The sequence below is a fragment of the Zea mays genome, chromosome 2 (assembly GCF_902167145.1).
Source record: "Zea mays cultivar B73 chromosome 2, Zm-B73-REFERENCE-NAM-5.0, whole genome shotgun sequence".
Classification (NCBI taxonomy): Eukaryota; Viridiplantae; Streptophyta; class Magnoliopsida; order Poales; family Poaceae; genus Zea; species Zea mays.
In genome coordinates this window covers 165,337,608-165,351,122 of record NC_050097.1, presented here as the reverse complement: position 1 = coordinate 165,351,122, position 13,515 = coordinate 165,337,608, and the positions used below count along the sequence as shown (strand labels likewise).

Below are 13,515 nucleotides of genomic sequence, written 5' to 3'. Positions count from 1 at the left end.
GTGGCACACCGGACAGTCCGGTGAGGCAGACCAGGGTTCTCTTCGGTTTCTTTTGCTCCTTTCTTTTGAACCCTAACTTGTATCTTTTTATTGGTTTGTGTTGAACCTTTAGCACCTGTAGAACATATAATCTAGAGCAAACTAGTTAGTCCAATTATTTGTGTTGGGTATTTCAACCACCAAAATTATTTAGGAAAAGGTTTGACCCTATTTCCCTTTCACCCCTGCTCGTGGCGCCAGCCACACCCCTCTCGCTCGTGACCTCGCCCTCTTCGAGATCAACTCCATTGCTCATGACCCTCTTTGATGTTGGGGTGTCTATGGCCCCAGTCGACATTGCTATCACCATTAGTGTGAATTTGTGAGATGTTGAGGTTGATGATATAAGTTATTTGTTTCCATACAATATGTCATCGCAACGCATGGGCACGTACCTAGTAAAAAGCAATAAGGTGCGAAGAAGATCCTCATGGCTCCACCTTGACATAACCTAGGTACATATATGATCCAACTTGAAATCATGATTAGAGATGGCAATGGGGACCCTATCCCCGATTCATCGTGGGAATTCCTCTATTAAATGAAGGAGATGGGGTGTTCCTAAGAATTCATTCCAACTCAATTATAAGCAAACCCACATCAACTTGCCCCATTTAGCTCTTAAACCCATAACCACCAACCCAAATAGCACACATATCAATACCCACCCATAAAACCCCATTATAACCCAACCCATCAGCAGCCCTACTTAGTCCTACTCAGTCCCACAAGAATTTCTGACAAAAAAGAATGGTCTGTAGCATTGGGATCATGATAGCTAAAATCAATTTGACTCGTTTAGGCTCGTTTGGTAGAGCTCTGAGAGCTGATTTTCTGATAGAGTGATTCTCTACCGGAAGTGAATCTATTTGAGAAAACTGTTGGTAAATAGGCTGTAAAGTGATTACTGAGGGGTTAAAGAGTGTGGAGCAGATTAACTCAAACTCAAACTGTTGGTAAATAGGCTGTAAAGCAGATTTTTATCGTTTGACTCGGCAGAAGTGATTCTCGATGGGAGCGGAACTATGAGAACTCTGCCAAAAGCACCCTCACCATATTTGTTCTTGCTATAGAGCGTACGAGCATTTTATAGCTAAAATCAGATTTTGCGATCCTACTTGAACAAACGACCGACTTTTCACCCCGATACAGTTTCCACGACTCTAATCCAACTTTCGACCGGACTCGGGCACACGAATTAACCCACTGTGTCGCATGAAAGTGAATGGAAGAGACTAAGGCCTTATTTGGCACAACTGCTGCTTGTTGAAAAAGCAGCTTATCTGATAAGCTGGTGAAAAGCAGCTTCTACTTGTTGGCTGCTTTTAGTGTATTCTGAGAAGCAGCTGAACTGATAAGCTGCTGCAGAAGCTAGCTGTTTAGCAGAAGTTCTGCTTAAATTTGTGAAGAAGCTGAAAATAAGCTGTGCCAAACAGGGCCTAAGAGATGAAGACGCTAAACTTTTGGAACACATGCTTTGGAGATTGTTGTTCTTTCCCAACTCGATTTGGAAAATATGCCGAAACGATGGAAGGTACCAACGCATTTCTCCATGCCTTTGGGTCTCACTGTGTCGTTCCTCATAGAAGTCACAAGGAATTCCATAGAAAATATATAGAAATTTTACCCAGTTCGTTCTCATAGGAAAAAAAACCCAATAATTTTCCCGCGCTATAAAAAGGTCTCATATGCTGAAGAAACCACGGCCAAGCGGGCCTTCCGTAGCCCGCGCGCCACGGCGTAAGGCCCAAGGCCCAGTGCCCCAGTACGACTCGGGCGGCGCTCTGGGCGCTTCCACTCGGTGCGTGCCGTGCTGTCCTCCGTCCTCTCCGACCGAGGCCCCAGGGCGGAGGCGTGGATCCCGTCGCGTCCGACTCATCCCCCACGTCCCCACCAGCTTTACACCCACCCTCCCACGCCACTGACGTGCGAGCCCAAAGGCACACCCTACCCACCGAGCACCACCTGTGCCCAGCCCTCCCCTCTCTTACCGCCCGTCCACCGAATGACTACTTGTCCTTTACACTGGCACCACCGCCAGCCCCTAGTAAACAGCTACGCGCCCCCCGCCCCATGCACCCACCCGAGCCCAACGCGTGGACCCGGTTCCAAAAGCGCCGTCCGCGTGTCCACCCCGCTGGACGATACGCCGGGCCCCGCAGAGCTTCGCGCCAACTGTGACGCGCCACGTCGGAGCCGAGTCGCTGCGCGCACATGGGGAAGCGTACACGGGGACGGGAGGACACCGAACCCTAGCAAGCAGGCGCCTTTTTGCTCCCCTTCCCTCCCTCCCAACGCAGCGCAGCGACTGCTGCTGCTTCCCCACACCGCCCCCCGGTAGGCTCACCGCCGGCGACGCGCACGCGTCCCACCGCACCCAAACCGACCGCCACAGCTGCTCGCTCGCTTCCGCCCAGGACCAGAGGGGGGGAGCCTCCAGATCTCGGCGCGCCATGGCGTCGTCCTCCGACGAGCAGCCCAAGCCGCCGGAGCCGCCCGCCGCCGCCGTGGTCGCCGCACCGCCGCAGACGCACGCCGAGTGGGCCGCCTCGCTCCAGGCCTACTACGCCGCCGCGGGGCACCCCTACGCCTGGCCGGCGCAGGTAAGGTTCTGGCCCCTTTGTGCGCGCTCGCTCGCTCGCGTGGCGGCGGCTTCTGACTAGGGTTTCCTTGCTTGCTTCTCCTCCGATTTCAGCACCTCATGGCGGCGGCCGCGGCGGGGGCGCCCTTCGGCACGCCGGTGCCGTTCCCCGTCTACCACCCAGGCGCCGCCGCGGCATACTACGCGCACGCGTCCATGGCCGCGGTGAGTGTCCCTCCTCATCTCGCGCTCTCCCGTCCCGTGCCTAATTCGAGAGAATTGAGCTTCGATTTGGAGGGGGTTTAGGTGTGAGTTTGCTCCTCTGCTGCTATGCAGGGCGTCCCTTACCCGACGAGCGAAGCTGTCGCCACGGTGGCGGCGGCCACTGCGCCGGAAGGGAAAGGCAAGGGGAAGGGCGGGGGCGCGTCGCCTGAGAAGGGCAGCTCTGGGGCGCCCTCCGGTGAGGACGACTCCAGGAGGTACCGGCTTTCACTATTGCCTTGCCAGCGCTGCAGTTTTAAATTTTTTTCTCCCCTTCCCCCCTTTCTGGTTAAATTCAATTCGAATGCTGCTGTGTGTAGCAGTGACAGCGGCAGCGATGAGTCGTCAGAGACGAGAGATGATGACACTGACCATAAGGTACCAATCAACTTGCTGTGCCACAAGGGGCCATTTTTAAATTGCATGTTTTTTCCTGTAATTAGCTGGCTTTCTGTGGTTCATGTTTGTTCTCCTCAGGGTTCATCTGCGCCCAAGAAAAGGAAATCTGGTAACACGTCGGCTGAAGGTTAGCGTTTTGTCTGTAGCCTTTCTGTCAGAAAGGAGTGAGCGATTAAAGATTGGTGTTTTGCCAGGTGAACCGTCTCAAGCTGCTGTTGTGCGCTATGCTACGGTTGAGTCGCCATATCCCGCAAAGGGAAGGTCTGCCTCAAAGCTTCCAGTGTCTGCACCTGGCAGGGCAGCGCTTCCTAGTGCCACCCCGAATCTGAACATTGGGATGGACATTTGGAATACTTCTCCTGCCTTGGCTGTTCCTGCAGTGCAGGGGGAAGCGAATCCTGGGTTGGCGCTTGCCCGACGTGATAGCGTTACTCAACTGGTATGGATGGCCTTTGTTGAATCTTAGCATCATCTTGAAATTGATTTATTATGTGCATATTCGCTATAGGATGAGGATGTCTGTTGATCCATGAGTTTTTTATTATGCAAAGTTACAGATCATAATTGCGCTTATTCAGACCTATTTCTTTGATGAAAAGTTCCTTATTTCTTCAGGATGAACGTGAATTGAAGAGGGAGAGGCGGAAACAATCTAACAGGGAGTCTGCAAGGAGATCTAGGTTACGCAAGCAGGTAGTACTGGAATCAGTACATCCTCATTTCTTGCAGAATGGCATGGTGAAAAATATACAAACACACGCACACACACGCACATGCTCACTAGTTCCTGTCAATCTGGTGAAGATCTGTTTGCAAGACAATTCAAGGCAAGTAGGCTAGGGGATAGTATTACAACCTGGAGCCAAATTTCCCCAGAATTAGTTGTATCCTAGGCCCACCAAGCTTTAACTAGAGTCATCAAAGATCTTTGAAATTCATTTATTTTGGGTTAACTGATACTAGTTTATTTTTAAACATAAGGATGCGGTTGCTTGGCCTCTGGCTCTGGGAAGTGTTTCGATAAATAAATGGTACCTGAACCTACAGGTGTTGTACCATTAGTTCAGAACCCAGAAATTTTTTTGTGGCTCTCTGACAGAGCAACCTTATGTCATTTATTCATTGCCAATTTACAGAAGTGCAGGTGCTGATTAACTAATTGTATCAAAGCTTAATGAGAAGTCTTGAAATGATAGAACTTTCCTAGTCTTGTCTTTAATGATGGGTTCAAGACTTACTAGCTTCATACATCATACATATTTATTCTGTATACCAAACGCTTCATACTTGCTAGCTAAAGTTTGTTTTTGTGTACCAACTACATTTTTTATTCAAAACTACATGATGAACCAAATTTACCAAGACCTTTGAGTTCATTGTGTATGGCAACAGAGAGCATAATTACAGAGCAAATAGGGAAAACAGATTATGCGTTATTCCTTAAAATCACCATCAGCTCATGAAAGCAGGAATCTATGCCAATTAAAGGATGATCATTTAAGAGGGAGGGACAACTAAACTTATGGGTGAGAGGCTTCTAGCCTGCAATAACCCCTTTGACCACAGGAAGGGACCTAATGTACTGTCTTAATTAAGTAGCTACAAGCCATCAAGAAACATTTATTCGCGCAACTGAGAAATAACCAAATAACAGTAAACAAGTGCTAGAGTTTGATGAACTGGAACACAAGGAATTTTTTACCTTTAAAATATTGTTTCTGGCTCAGGGCATGCTTATCCTTGTAATGTGTTAAGACTGCTTATAAGTGTAAATTCGTTTAAGCAACCAACAGTATTGAAATATGTTGACACACACAGAAAAAAGTAATAAGAGCAGTATATTAATTGGAAACTGAAGAATATTGATGTTTGGAGCCCCTGCTCTTAGCCACTTCCTTTGATGTTCATTTTGTAAGTGATATGTTTCCAACAGCAATAGTCGGGCAAAAAGATATATAGATATTCATCTGACTTCTGGACGCATCATTTTTAGTCCTTTGTATTCCTTGTTTGCTATTCTGCCCTCTCTAATTCAGTTGATTGTTACAATGGTCCCAAAACCTATTAAAGCAAAAGCAAAGATAACGAATGGTGCTTTCATGTGAGTAACGTTTGAAAATAGGGGAATGCTAGTATTGGTTAATGTTTCGATCCTCAACTATCATTGATAAATGATCTGGTTTTCCTCTTTATTTCATGCTGTTGACTGAGTTCTTGGTGACCCATAGTCCCATATTTCATTAAACTATGCTGTTGGTCCACAACCTGACGACTTGCGTGTTGTCATGGGCATAATAGGGAGCGAGAGGCAACAACCAGGCTGGGATAAGGCTAGAGAATAAGATTGAGATGAGCTGGGATAAGGTTAGAGAATAAGATTGAAATGAGAGAATTGTGGAGAGTTGGTTAGCATCAGATAAGTCCAAGAAAGTAGGAGTTAGTTGAGAGTTTGTAGGAGAAGTTGGTTAGCCATAGGGCTATTTATAAGCCGCATGGCAGCAGGGAATAAATCAAGCAAGATCATTATCAAACCAATCTCTCTCCCTTGCAATGACCCTCTCAAGCGCCTAGGGCTGCTACCCTAGAACCAAGCCTGCGGCAGAGGGGTATAACCTCGCCGAAGAAGACAACTATCCCCATGGACCGGTCCATGACACCTGGTATCAGCTCCAGGTTATCCTCACCACCACCAGCCGCCCATCCCTCACCACCACCAGCCGCCGCGCCATCTGCCGCCGCAACGCCCTTCCACCCGCCCTCTCCAACTCCAGATGCATTCACTCGGCTCGAAGAGAAGTGGGATCAATTCGTTGTGATGTTCCACCGCTACAAGGAGAAGACAGAGAAGGAACTCCAAGCAGCGGTGCGGCTTCAGGCGGCAGCGCGAGGGTTTCTGGCACGCCGCCAGGTACAGTCCCTTCGTGGGGAGAAGCACCTTGCTGTGGCCTCCAGGGCCACCCCATGGCCGTCATCACATGAGCAGGTCGTGGTGCGCCTGCAAGCCGCAGTGCGCGGCTTCCTTGTTAGGCGGGCGGTGCGGAAGCTGCACTTGCTGATCAGCTCATCGCTGCACCAACTCGCAGCCTGCGCGCCCAACTACCAGGTCTCGTCTATACTTTTTGAACCCCCTACAGAAGTCGAGATCTGGGTATGCAGCCCCCCTGCACGGCCAAAGAGGGTCGTCTCCTTCATTCGGGCAACTACCTTGGTGCTGGACAGACCCAACATAAGAACGGGCTGGTTCCTCCTTCACCTTTCATCCAACGTGAAGTCCGCAGTTCAGCTCTTTCCTTGGGATCCAGGAGGACAGGAGGACATACTGCAGTTCAAATTTATATTTTAGTTCCACAATTATTTTGTATTTTCGTCTTAAATAATAAAGGTAAGCCGAGATGTAAAAGACTTAACCTTAAGTCGTGTCAGGTAAGTCTATGGCAGCTCGAGGACGAGCTGGTCCTCAAGGAAGGGGGAGATGTCATGGGCATAATAGGGAGCGAGAGGCAACAACCAGGCTGGGATAAGGCTAGAGAATAAGATTGAGATGAGCTGGGATAAGGTTAGAGAATAAGATTGAAATGAGAGAATTGTGGAGAGTTGGTTAGCATAAGATAAGTCCAAGAAAGTAGGAGTTAGTTGAGAGTTTGTAGGAGATGTTGGTTAGCCATAGGGCTATTTATAAGCCGCATGGCAGCAGGGAATAAATCAAGCAAGATCATTATCAAACCAATCTCTCTCCCTTGCAATGACCCTCTCAAGCGCCTAGGGCTGCTACCCTAGAACCAAGCCTGCGGCAGAGGGGTATAACCTCGCCGGATAAGACAACTATCCCCATGGACCGAAGGTCCATGACACGTGTTCTTATGGCTTCCCACTTGTCTGAAGTTTGCTCATCTGTTAAATAATATTGAAATGAGAGTATTAGGTTTTAGCTTCAAGATGTTAATATACATTTCTCAACGAGCTAAAGTTTCTAGTTGAGCCAACCATGTGACCTTCATGTGAAGTTTCCAGTTACATTGTTCGGATCACCAAGGCGGGGTTAGAACTTAGAACGTATAATGTCAACTTAGGTACATAATCTAAGGTGCCTACCATTTAGCAGCTACTATCCCCCAGTACAACATATATGGACTATAAGTCAATTGTGGAGCAAAGATTGAATGCACAAGAAATATGGAATGTTGTTTCCCTACTTGTTGCGTACATGTCCTGTAGCAAACACATTCTTTCTTCCTTTACTTTTTTTTTAAAAAAAATATGCTTATGATCATGAAAAAATGTTCACACTTACTATGTCTCATTTTTCAGCAAGAGTGTGAGGAATTAGCCAGGAAGGTAGCTGACCTAACAACTGAGAATAGTGCTCTCAGAGCGGAACTTGACAACCTGAGGAAGGCTTGCCAAGACATGGAAGCAGAAAATTCACGTCTATTGGTGAGCACGGTGAGCTTTGCTATCCTTTTTCATCATCACTTGTTGACGCTACTTCTTCCACGCAATTTCTTGTCATGCCAACATGATCTAACCTTGACATACTTGCAAATGGTGGAATGGCTCACTCCCAGGTACCAAGTGTCACAACCACACTGGGAATGAGCATCGAGCCGCCAAAGGCGCAGCAGCATCATGACGACGAGGGCCAGCTCCACAAGAAATCTAGTAATAACAGCAACGGGAAAGGAAGCCACAAACCGGAGGCTAACACTAGGTGAGAGACAGGTGAATGAGAAAGTGACAGAGATGAGATGAGGTGTTTCCTATCTAACCACAACACCCATCATCAACCAGTGCGTTTTCACAGCCCGCTGGGGGGCCATGTAGAGTCGCCCCCCACTGCAGCCATGTATTATTTATGGCTCGCCGCGGTGTGCGTTGTGTGTTTTTTTGTGTGTGTGTCGTGTAAACCTATTGATGTAGCTATTGTAACAAAAACCTAGAGAGCCTAGAATTTTTATGTCTGCTAACTCCTGATGAGGGGGGATGTAACCGGCCAATTTGGTGCCTGGTCGATCGTTTAGATGAAATGCGAGCAAATATCATTTGATAGCCTGCCTCGCCTTGTTGTTGTTTTGGATTTTTTTTGCGACTTTGCGGGAGTCTTTTATACAGGCTATTGAATTTTCGATGGTGCTTTTGGATGTTGTGGTGGATTAATGTAGTGGCACGACCAGATTTAGACCAACACTGCTGGAAGCTTCAAAGTTGTTAATTTTCCATGGACTGATGTTAATTTTCTTGAAATGTAAGCTATGTGGTGGCGAACCGAGAGAACCTGAGATCTTTAGTCAGAGATGCTACACGAAATGTTTTAGTCGAAGCATGGTTGCATATCGCGGTTGTATGCGGTGGAGACACGCACAGAGTGTCATATCGAGACATTGGAAAGGACACTCAGCCTGTTGGTGTGGAGGCTCAGGGCGTGCGGATCGGCCTCCCTACTGGTGCGCGCCGGCCTGCATTGGTGGCCCAACGAGCGGAGATGGGCGATGTCCAGTCCGGTTGGCCCATGCGCAGATGTAGCTTGTGCGTGCAGTGCAACAGCGACACAGCGTGAGGCTCCAGCCGGCTCGGTTTGGGCCTAGACGCGAGGATCCAACTAGGGATGTCAATAGAGAATTAGGCCTCTCCATTCTCGTCCCCATTTGAGGGAACATTTCTTTCACATCCTCGTTTCCTGCAGGAATAAAACCCCAACAGGGATCTCTGTCTCCGCTTAAATTATAATTAAAACATACATCCTTTGTTATTAATATAAAACATTGTCACTTATACATATTATCAGATGTAAGAAATCATTATATGTACATCAAATTTAACACATTTGTACAATGAGTGATCTCTTGATAAATGTAATTATTTATTTTTATCATTAACTAGTATACGAAAACATAGTCACATGCATGTTTAACACTTAATGGCCCCCCATGGGCAACAGGGATGGGGAATGCTTCCCCGTCCCCGTTCCCATTTACCTGTTGGGGGGGAGAGTTTTCCTGTTTACATCCCCACGGGGGAAGAAACTTTCACATCCCCATCCCCTAATGGAGGTTCTCCGCGGAGAATCGAGGATCGGGTCCCCGTTGCCATCTCTAGATCCAACCCAATGCATGTAAAGAGCTTGCTTGCAGTTTTTTGGACCTCAATGTTTCAAATGCTCATCCCAGTTAATATTGCGTTTTTAGCGGGCTCAATTAGACTATTAGAGACTAATTTTGATTAGCGCTAAACAGTGCATTTCTTAGCTCCAGATATCTCCAAACGCTATAGCTGGCTATATAAAACATTGCACACCACAAACACGACTGGTGTGGTCTCGCAAGACTACGCCCCACTCGGTACAAGTACAACAACTCGCATAAGAGCCGAGGGGTTTCGAGGTGTCTATTCCTCACTCAATCAACTAGGACTAAACCTAGAGCAAGTGCACAAGCAGTCTAACTAACCTATGCACTTCACAAAGCACCTACCTAATCATCGAATGACTCTATTAAGCACTTGGCTGTATGGAGCAATGGAAATGTGTATCAACTCACTAGCAATGTTTCTCAACTCTCCACACACTCAAGTGGCCGGCTAGGGGGTATATATAGTGCCTAACCCCAAATGTAGTTGTTGGAGGAAGCAACTCTGTCTGCGTCGCACCGGACTTGTCTGGTGCCTCCACGTCAGCTAGCCGTTGGTCATCTGTCAGATTCTCTACACTGTTGTAGGATCCGGTGCACACATAGACCGATCTGTTGACTGGTCCACGTCAGATGATCGTTGGAGCCTAGCCATTAGACTATGGTCCGGTGCACATCGAACCGGTCTGATTTGTCAGCTGACCGAGAGCCAAATAACATGCTCTCCGCGCACGTGGTCTCGTGTACCACTGAACCAGTCCAGTGCATCATCTAGCCAAGACCCTAGAAACATCCTCTCTATGTATGTGGTCCGGTGTTCCACTGGACCGGTTCGGTGTGCCAGTTGACAACCCACTTCTTGATTCTTCAATCTTCTTTGCTTGGGCCTTTTGGTCTTGTGTCTTGGACTTGTGTTGATTATTTGTAGATCTTCTATGGACCTTTTAATGCCTTCTTTGAGGTGTTGCTTCCTCAGAGGCTCAATCCAAGTCACTTGTGCATCTCATGAAATATAAACACAAACACTTGTAAATACATTAGTCCACACGGTTTTATTGATCATTAAACATCAAAACCCTTTAATCAAATGGACTGGAGTCCATTTTCCTTATAGTATCTTCTTTAAATACTTTGTGTTATATTGAATTTGATATTATATGTAATATGAATAATTTAGAGGAGAAACTTTCTTTTAGCACTGATTTCCCATGGATATCTAAGCATACATATTATTTTATTGGAAGATATAATTGTAAAGGAGAATATATGTGATAGTCGCCTAGAGGGGGGGGGGGGTGAATAGGGCGAAACTGAAATTTACAAATATAAACACAACTACAAGCCGGGTTAGCGTTAGAAATATAAACGAGTCCGCGAGAGAGGGCGCAAAACAAATCGCGAGCAAATAATGAAGTGTGACACACGGATTTGTTTTACCGAGGTTCAGTTCTCTCAAACCTACTCCCCGTTGAGGAGGCCACAAAGGCCGGGTCTCTTTCAACCCTTCCCTCTCTCAAACGGTCCCTCGGACCGAGTGAGCTTCTCTTCTCAAATCAAAGCCGGGAACAAAACTTCCCCGCAAGGGCCACCACACAATTGGTGCCTCTTGCCTTGATTACAATGGAGTTTTGATCACAAGAACAAGTGAGAAAGAAAAGAAGCAATCCAAGCGCAAGAGCTCAAATGAACACGGCAAATCACTCTCACTAGTCACTAGGGTTTTGTGTGGAATTGGAGAGGATTTGATCTCTTTGAATGTGTCTAGAATTGAATGCTAGAGCTCTTGTAGTAGTTGAGAAGTGGAAAACTTGGATGCAATGAATGGTGGGGTGGTTGGGGTATTTATAGCCCCAACCACCAAACTTGACCGTTGGCTGGAGGCGTCTGTTCGATGGCGCACCGGACAGTCCGGTGCACACCGGACAGTCCGGTGCCCCTGCCACGTCATCACTGCCGTTGGATTCTGACCGTTGGAGCTTCTGACTTCTGGGCCCTCCTGGGTGTCCGGTGTACACCGGACATGTACTGTTTGATGTCCGGTGCACCGGTATGGGCATGTCTGACGTCTGCGCGCGCTGTGCGCGCATTAAATGCACCGCAGGGAGCCGTTGGCGCCGAAAAGAGCCGTTGCTCCGCTGGTACACCGGACAGTCCGGTGCACACCGGACAGTCCGGTGAATTTTAGCGGAGCGGCTGCCACGCGAACCCGAGGCTGGCGAGTTCCGGAGACCGCGCTTCCTTGGAGCACCGGACATGTCCGGTGCACACCGGACAGTCCGGTGAATTATAGCGCGCCGGCTTCCGAGAAATCCCGAGAGTGAAGAGTTTGAGTCTGAGTCCCCTGGTGCACCGGACAGGTACTGTTCACTGTCCGGTGGCCAGACCAGGGGTGCCTTCGGTTGCCCCTTTGCTCCTTTATTGAATCCAAAACTTGGTCTTTTTATTGGCTGAGTGTGAACCTTTTACATCTGTATAATCTATACACATGGGCAAACTAGTTAGTCCAAAGATTTGTGTTGGGCAATTCAATCACCAAAATTATTTAGGACTTAGGTGTAAGCCTAATTCCCTTTCAATCTCCCCCTTTTTGGTGATTGATGCCAACACAAACCAAAGCAAATATAGAAGTGCATAATTGAACTAGTTTGCATAATGTAAGTGTAAAGGTTGCTTGGAATTTGGCCAATATAACTACTTACAAGATATGCATGGAATGTTCCTTTCTTATTTAGTATTTTGGACCACGTTTGCACCACATGTTTTGTTTTTGCAAATTCTTTTTGTAAATCCATTTTAAAGATCTTTTGCAAATAGTCAAAGGTAAATGAATAAGAGTTTGTAAAGCATTTTCAAGATTTGAAATTTTCTCCCCCTGTTTCAAATGCTTTTCTTTTGACTTAACAAAACTCCCCCTAAAAGAGATCCACCTCTTAGTGTTCAAGAGGGTTTTGATATACCATTTTTGAAATACTACTTTCTCCCCCTTTTGAACACAATAGGATACCAAATGATAAATACTTTTGGTGGTGGTGCGGTCCTTTTGCTTTGGGCTCATACTTTCTCCCCCTTTGGCATGAATCGCCAAAAACGGAATCATTAGAGCCCATTAAGTACTATCTTCCTCTTTGGTCATAATTAAATGAGTTAAGATTATACCAAAGACGAAGTCCGGTCCTTTTCTTGGAGCGATGGCGAAGGATGAGTTACGGAGTGGAAGCCTTTGTCTTCGCCGAAGACTCCAATTTCCTTTCAATACACCTATGACTTGGTTTGAAATACACTTGAAAAACATATTAGTCATAGCATATGAAAGAGATGAGATCAAAGGTATATAAATGAGCTATGTGTGCAAGTTAGCAAAAGAAATTTCTAGAATCAAGAATATTGAGCTCATGCCTAAGTTTGGTAAAAGTTTGTTCATCAAGAGGCTTGGTAAAGATATTGGCTAATTGATCTTTAGTGTTAATATAAGAAATCTCGATATCTCCCTTTTGTTGGTGATCCCTAAGAAAATGATACCGAATGGCTATGTGCTTAGTGCGGCTATGCTCGACGGGATTGTCGGCCATTTTGATTGCACTCTCATTATCACATAGCAAAGGGACTTTGGTTAATTTGTAACCGTAGTCCCGCAGGGTTTGCCTCATCCAAAGCAATTGCGCGCAACAATGACCTGCGGCAATATACTCGGCTTCGGTGGTGGAAAGAGCGACCGAATTTTGCTTCTTTGAAGCCCATGACACCAAGGATCTTCCCAAGAACTGGCAAGTCCCCGATGTGCTCTTCCTATTAATCTTACACCCCGCCCAATCAGCATCCGAATAACCAATCAAATCAAAAGTGGATCCCCGAGGGTACCATAGCCCAAACTTAGGAGTATAAGCCAAATATCTCAAGATTCGTTTTACGGCCGTAAGGTGGGATTCCTTAGGGTCGGATTGAAATCTTGCACACATGCAAACGGAAAGCATAATGTCTGGTCGAGATGCACATAAATAGAGTAATGATCCTATCATCGACCGGTATACCTTTTGATCCACGGACTTACCTCCCGTGTCGAGGTCGAGATGCCCATTTGTTCCCATGGGTGTTTTGATGGGTTTGGCATCCTTC

At 46.9% G+C, this 13,515-nt stretch overlaps 1 protein-coding gene across 4 annotated transcripts; it reads left to right on the top strand.

Moving 5' to 3' along the window:
- Positions 1 to 2,296: 2,296 nt before the first annotated feature.
- LOC100284949 (DNA-binding protein EMBP-1) lies at positions 2,297 to 8,344 on the top strand. Of its 4 annotated transcripts, none has more exons than NM_001413238.1 (9): positions 2,297 to 2,642; positions 2,735 to 2,845; positions 2,957 to 3,099; positions 3,205 to 3,259; positions 3,359 to 3,407; positions 3,475 to 3,719; positions 3,896 to 3,973; positions 7,589 to 7,714; positions 7,846 to 8,344. In NM_001413238.1, exons 1-9 carry the CDS (start codon positions 2,493 to 2,495, stop codon positions 7,990 to 7,992), a joined length of 1,104 nt encoding a protein of 367 aa, NP_001400167.1. In that variant the 5' UTR covers positions 2,297 to 2,492; the 3' UTR covers positions 7,993 to 8,344. The 4 variants fall into 4 exon arrangements, with proteins under 4 accessions (NP_001400167.1, NP_001151316.2, NP_001400168.1 ...); NM_001157844.2 differs by having other exon boundaries at positions 7,589 to 7,723; NM_001413239.1 differs by having other exon boundaries at positions 3,202 to 3,259.
- The last annotated feature ends 5,171 nt before the right edge of the window (positions 8,345 to 13,515 follow it).

What these genes read in the sequence shown, in the direction of transcription:
- LOC100284949 (NM_001413237.1), top strand. Translation starts at nt 2,493, where the DNA reads ATGGCGTCGTCCTCCGACGAGCAGCCCAAGCCGCCGGAGCCGCCCGCC. An exon ending in GATCTAGGTTACGCAAGCAG is followed by an intron (nt 3,974 to 7,588) that starts GTAGTACTGGAA and finishes CTCATTTTTCAG; the next exon opens with CAAGAGTGTGAGGAATTAGC. An exon ending in CACGTCTATTGGTGAGCACG is followed by an intron (nt 7,724 to 7,845) that starts GTGAGCTTTGCT and finishes GCTCACTCCCAG; the next exon opens with GTACCAAGTGTCACAACCAC.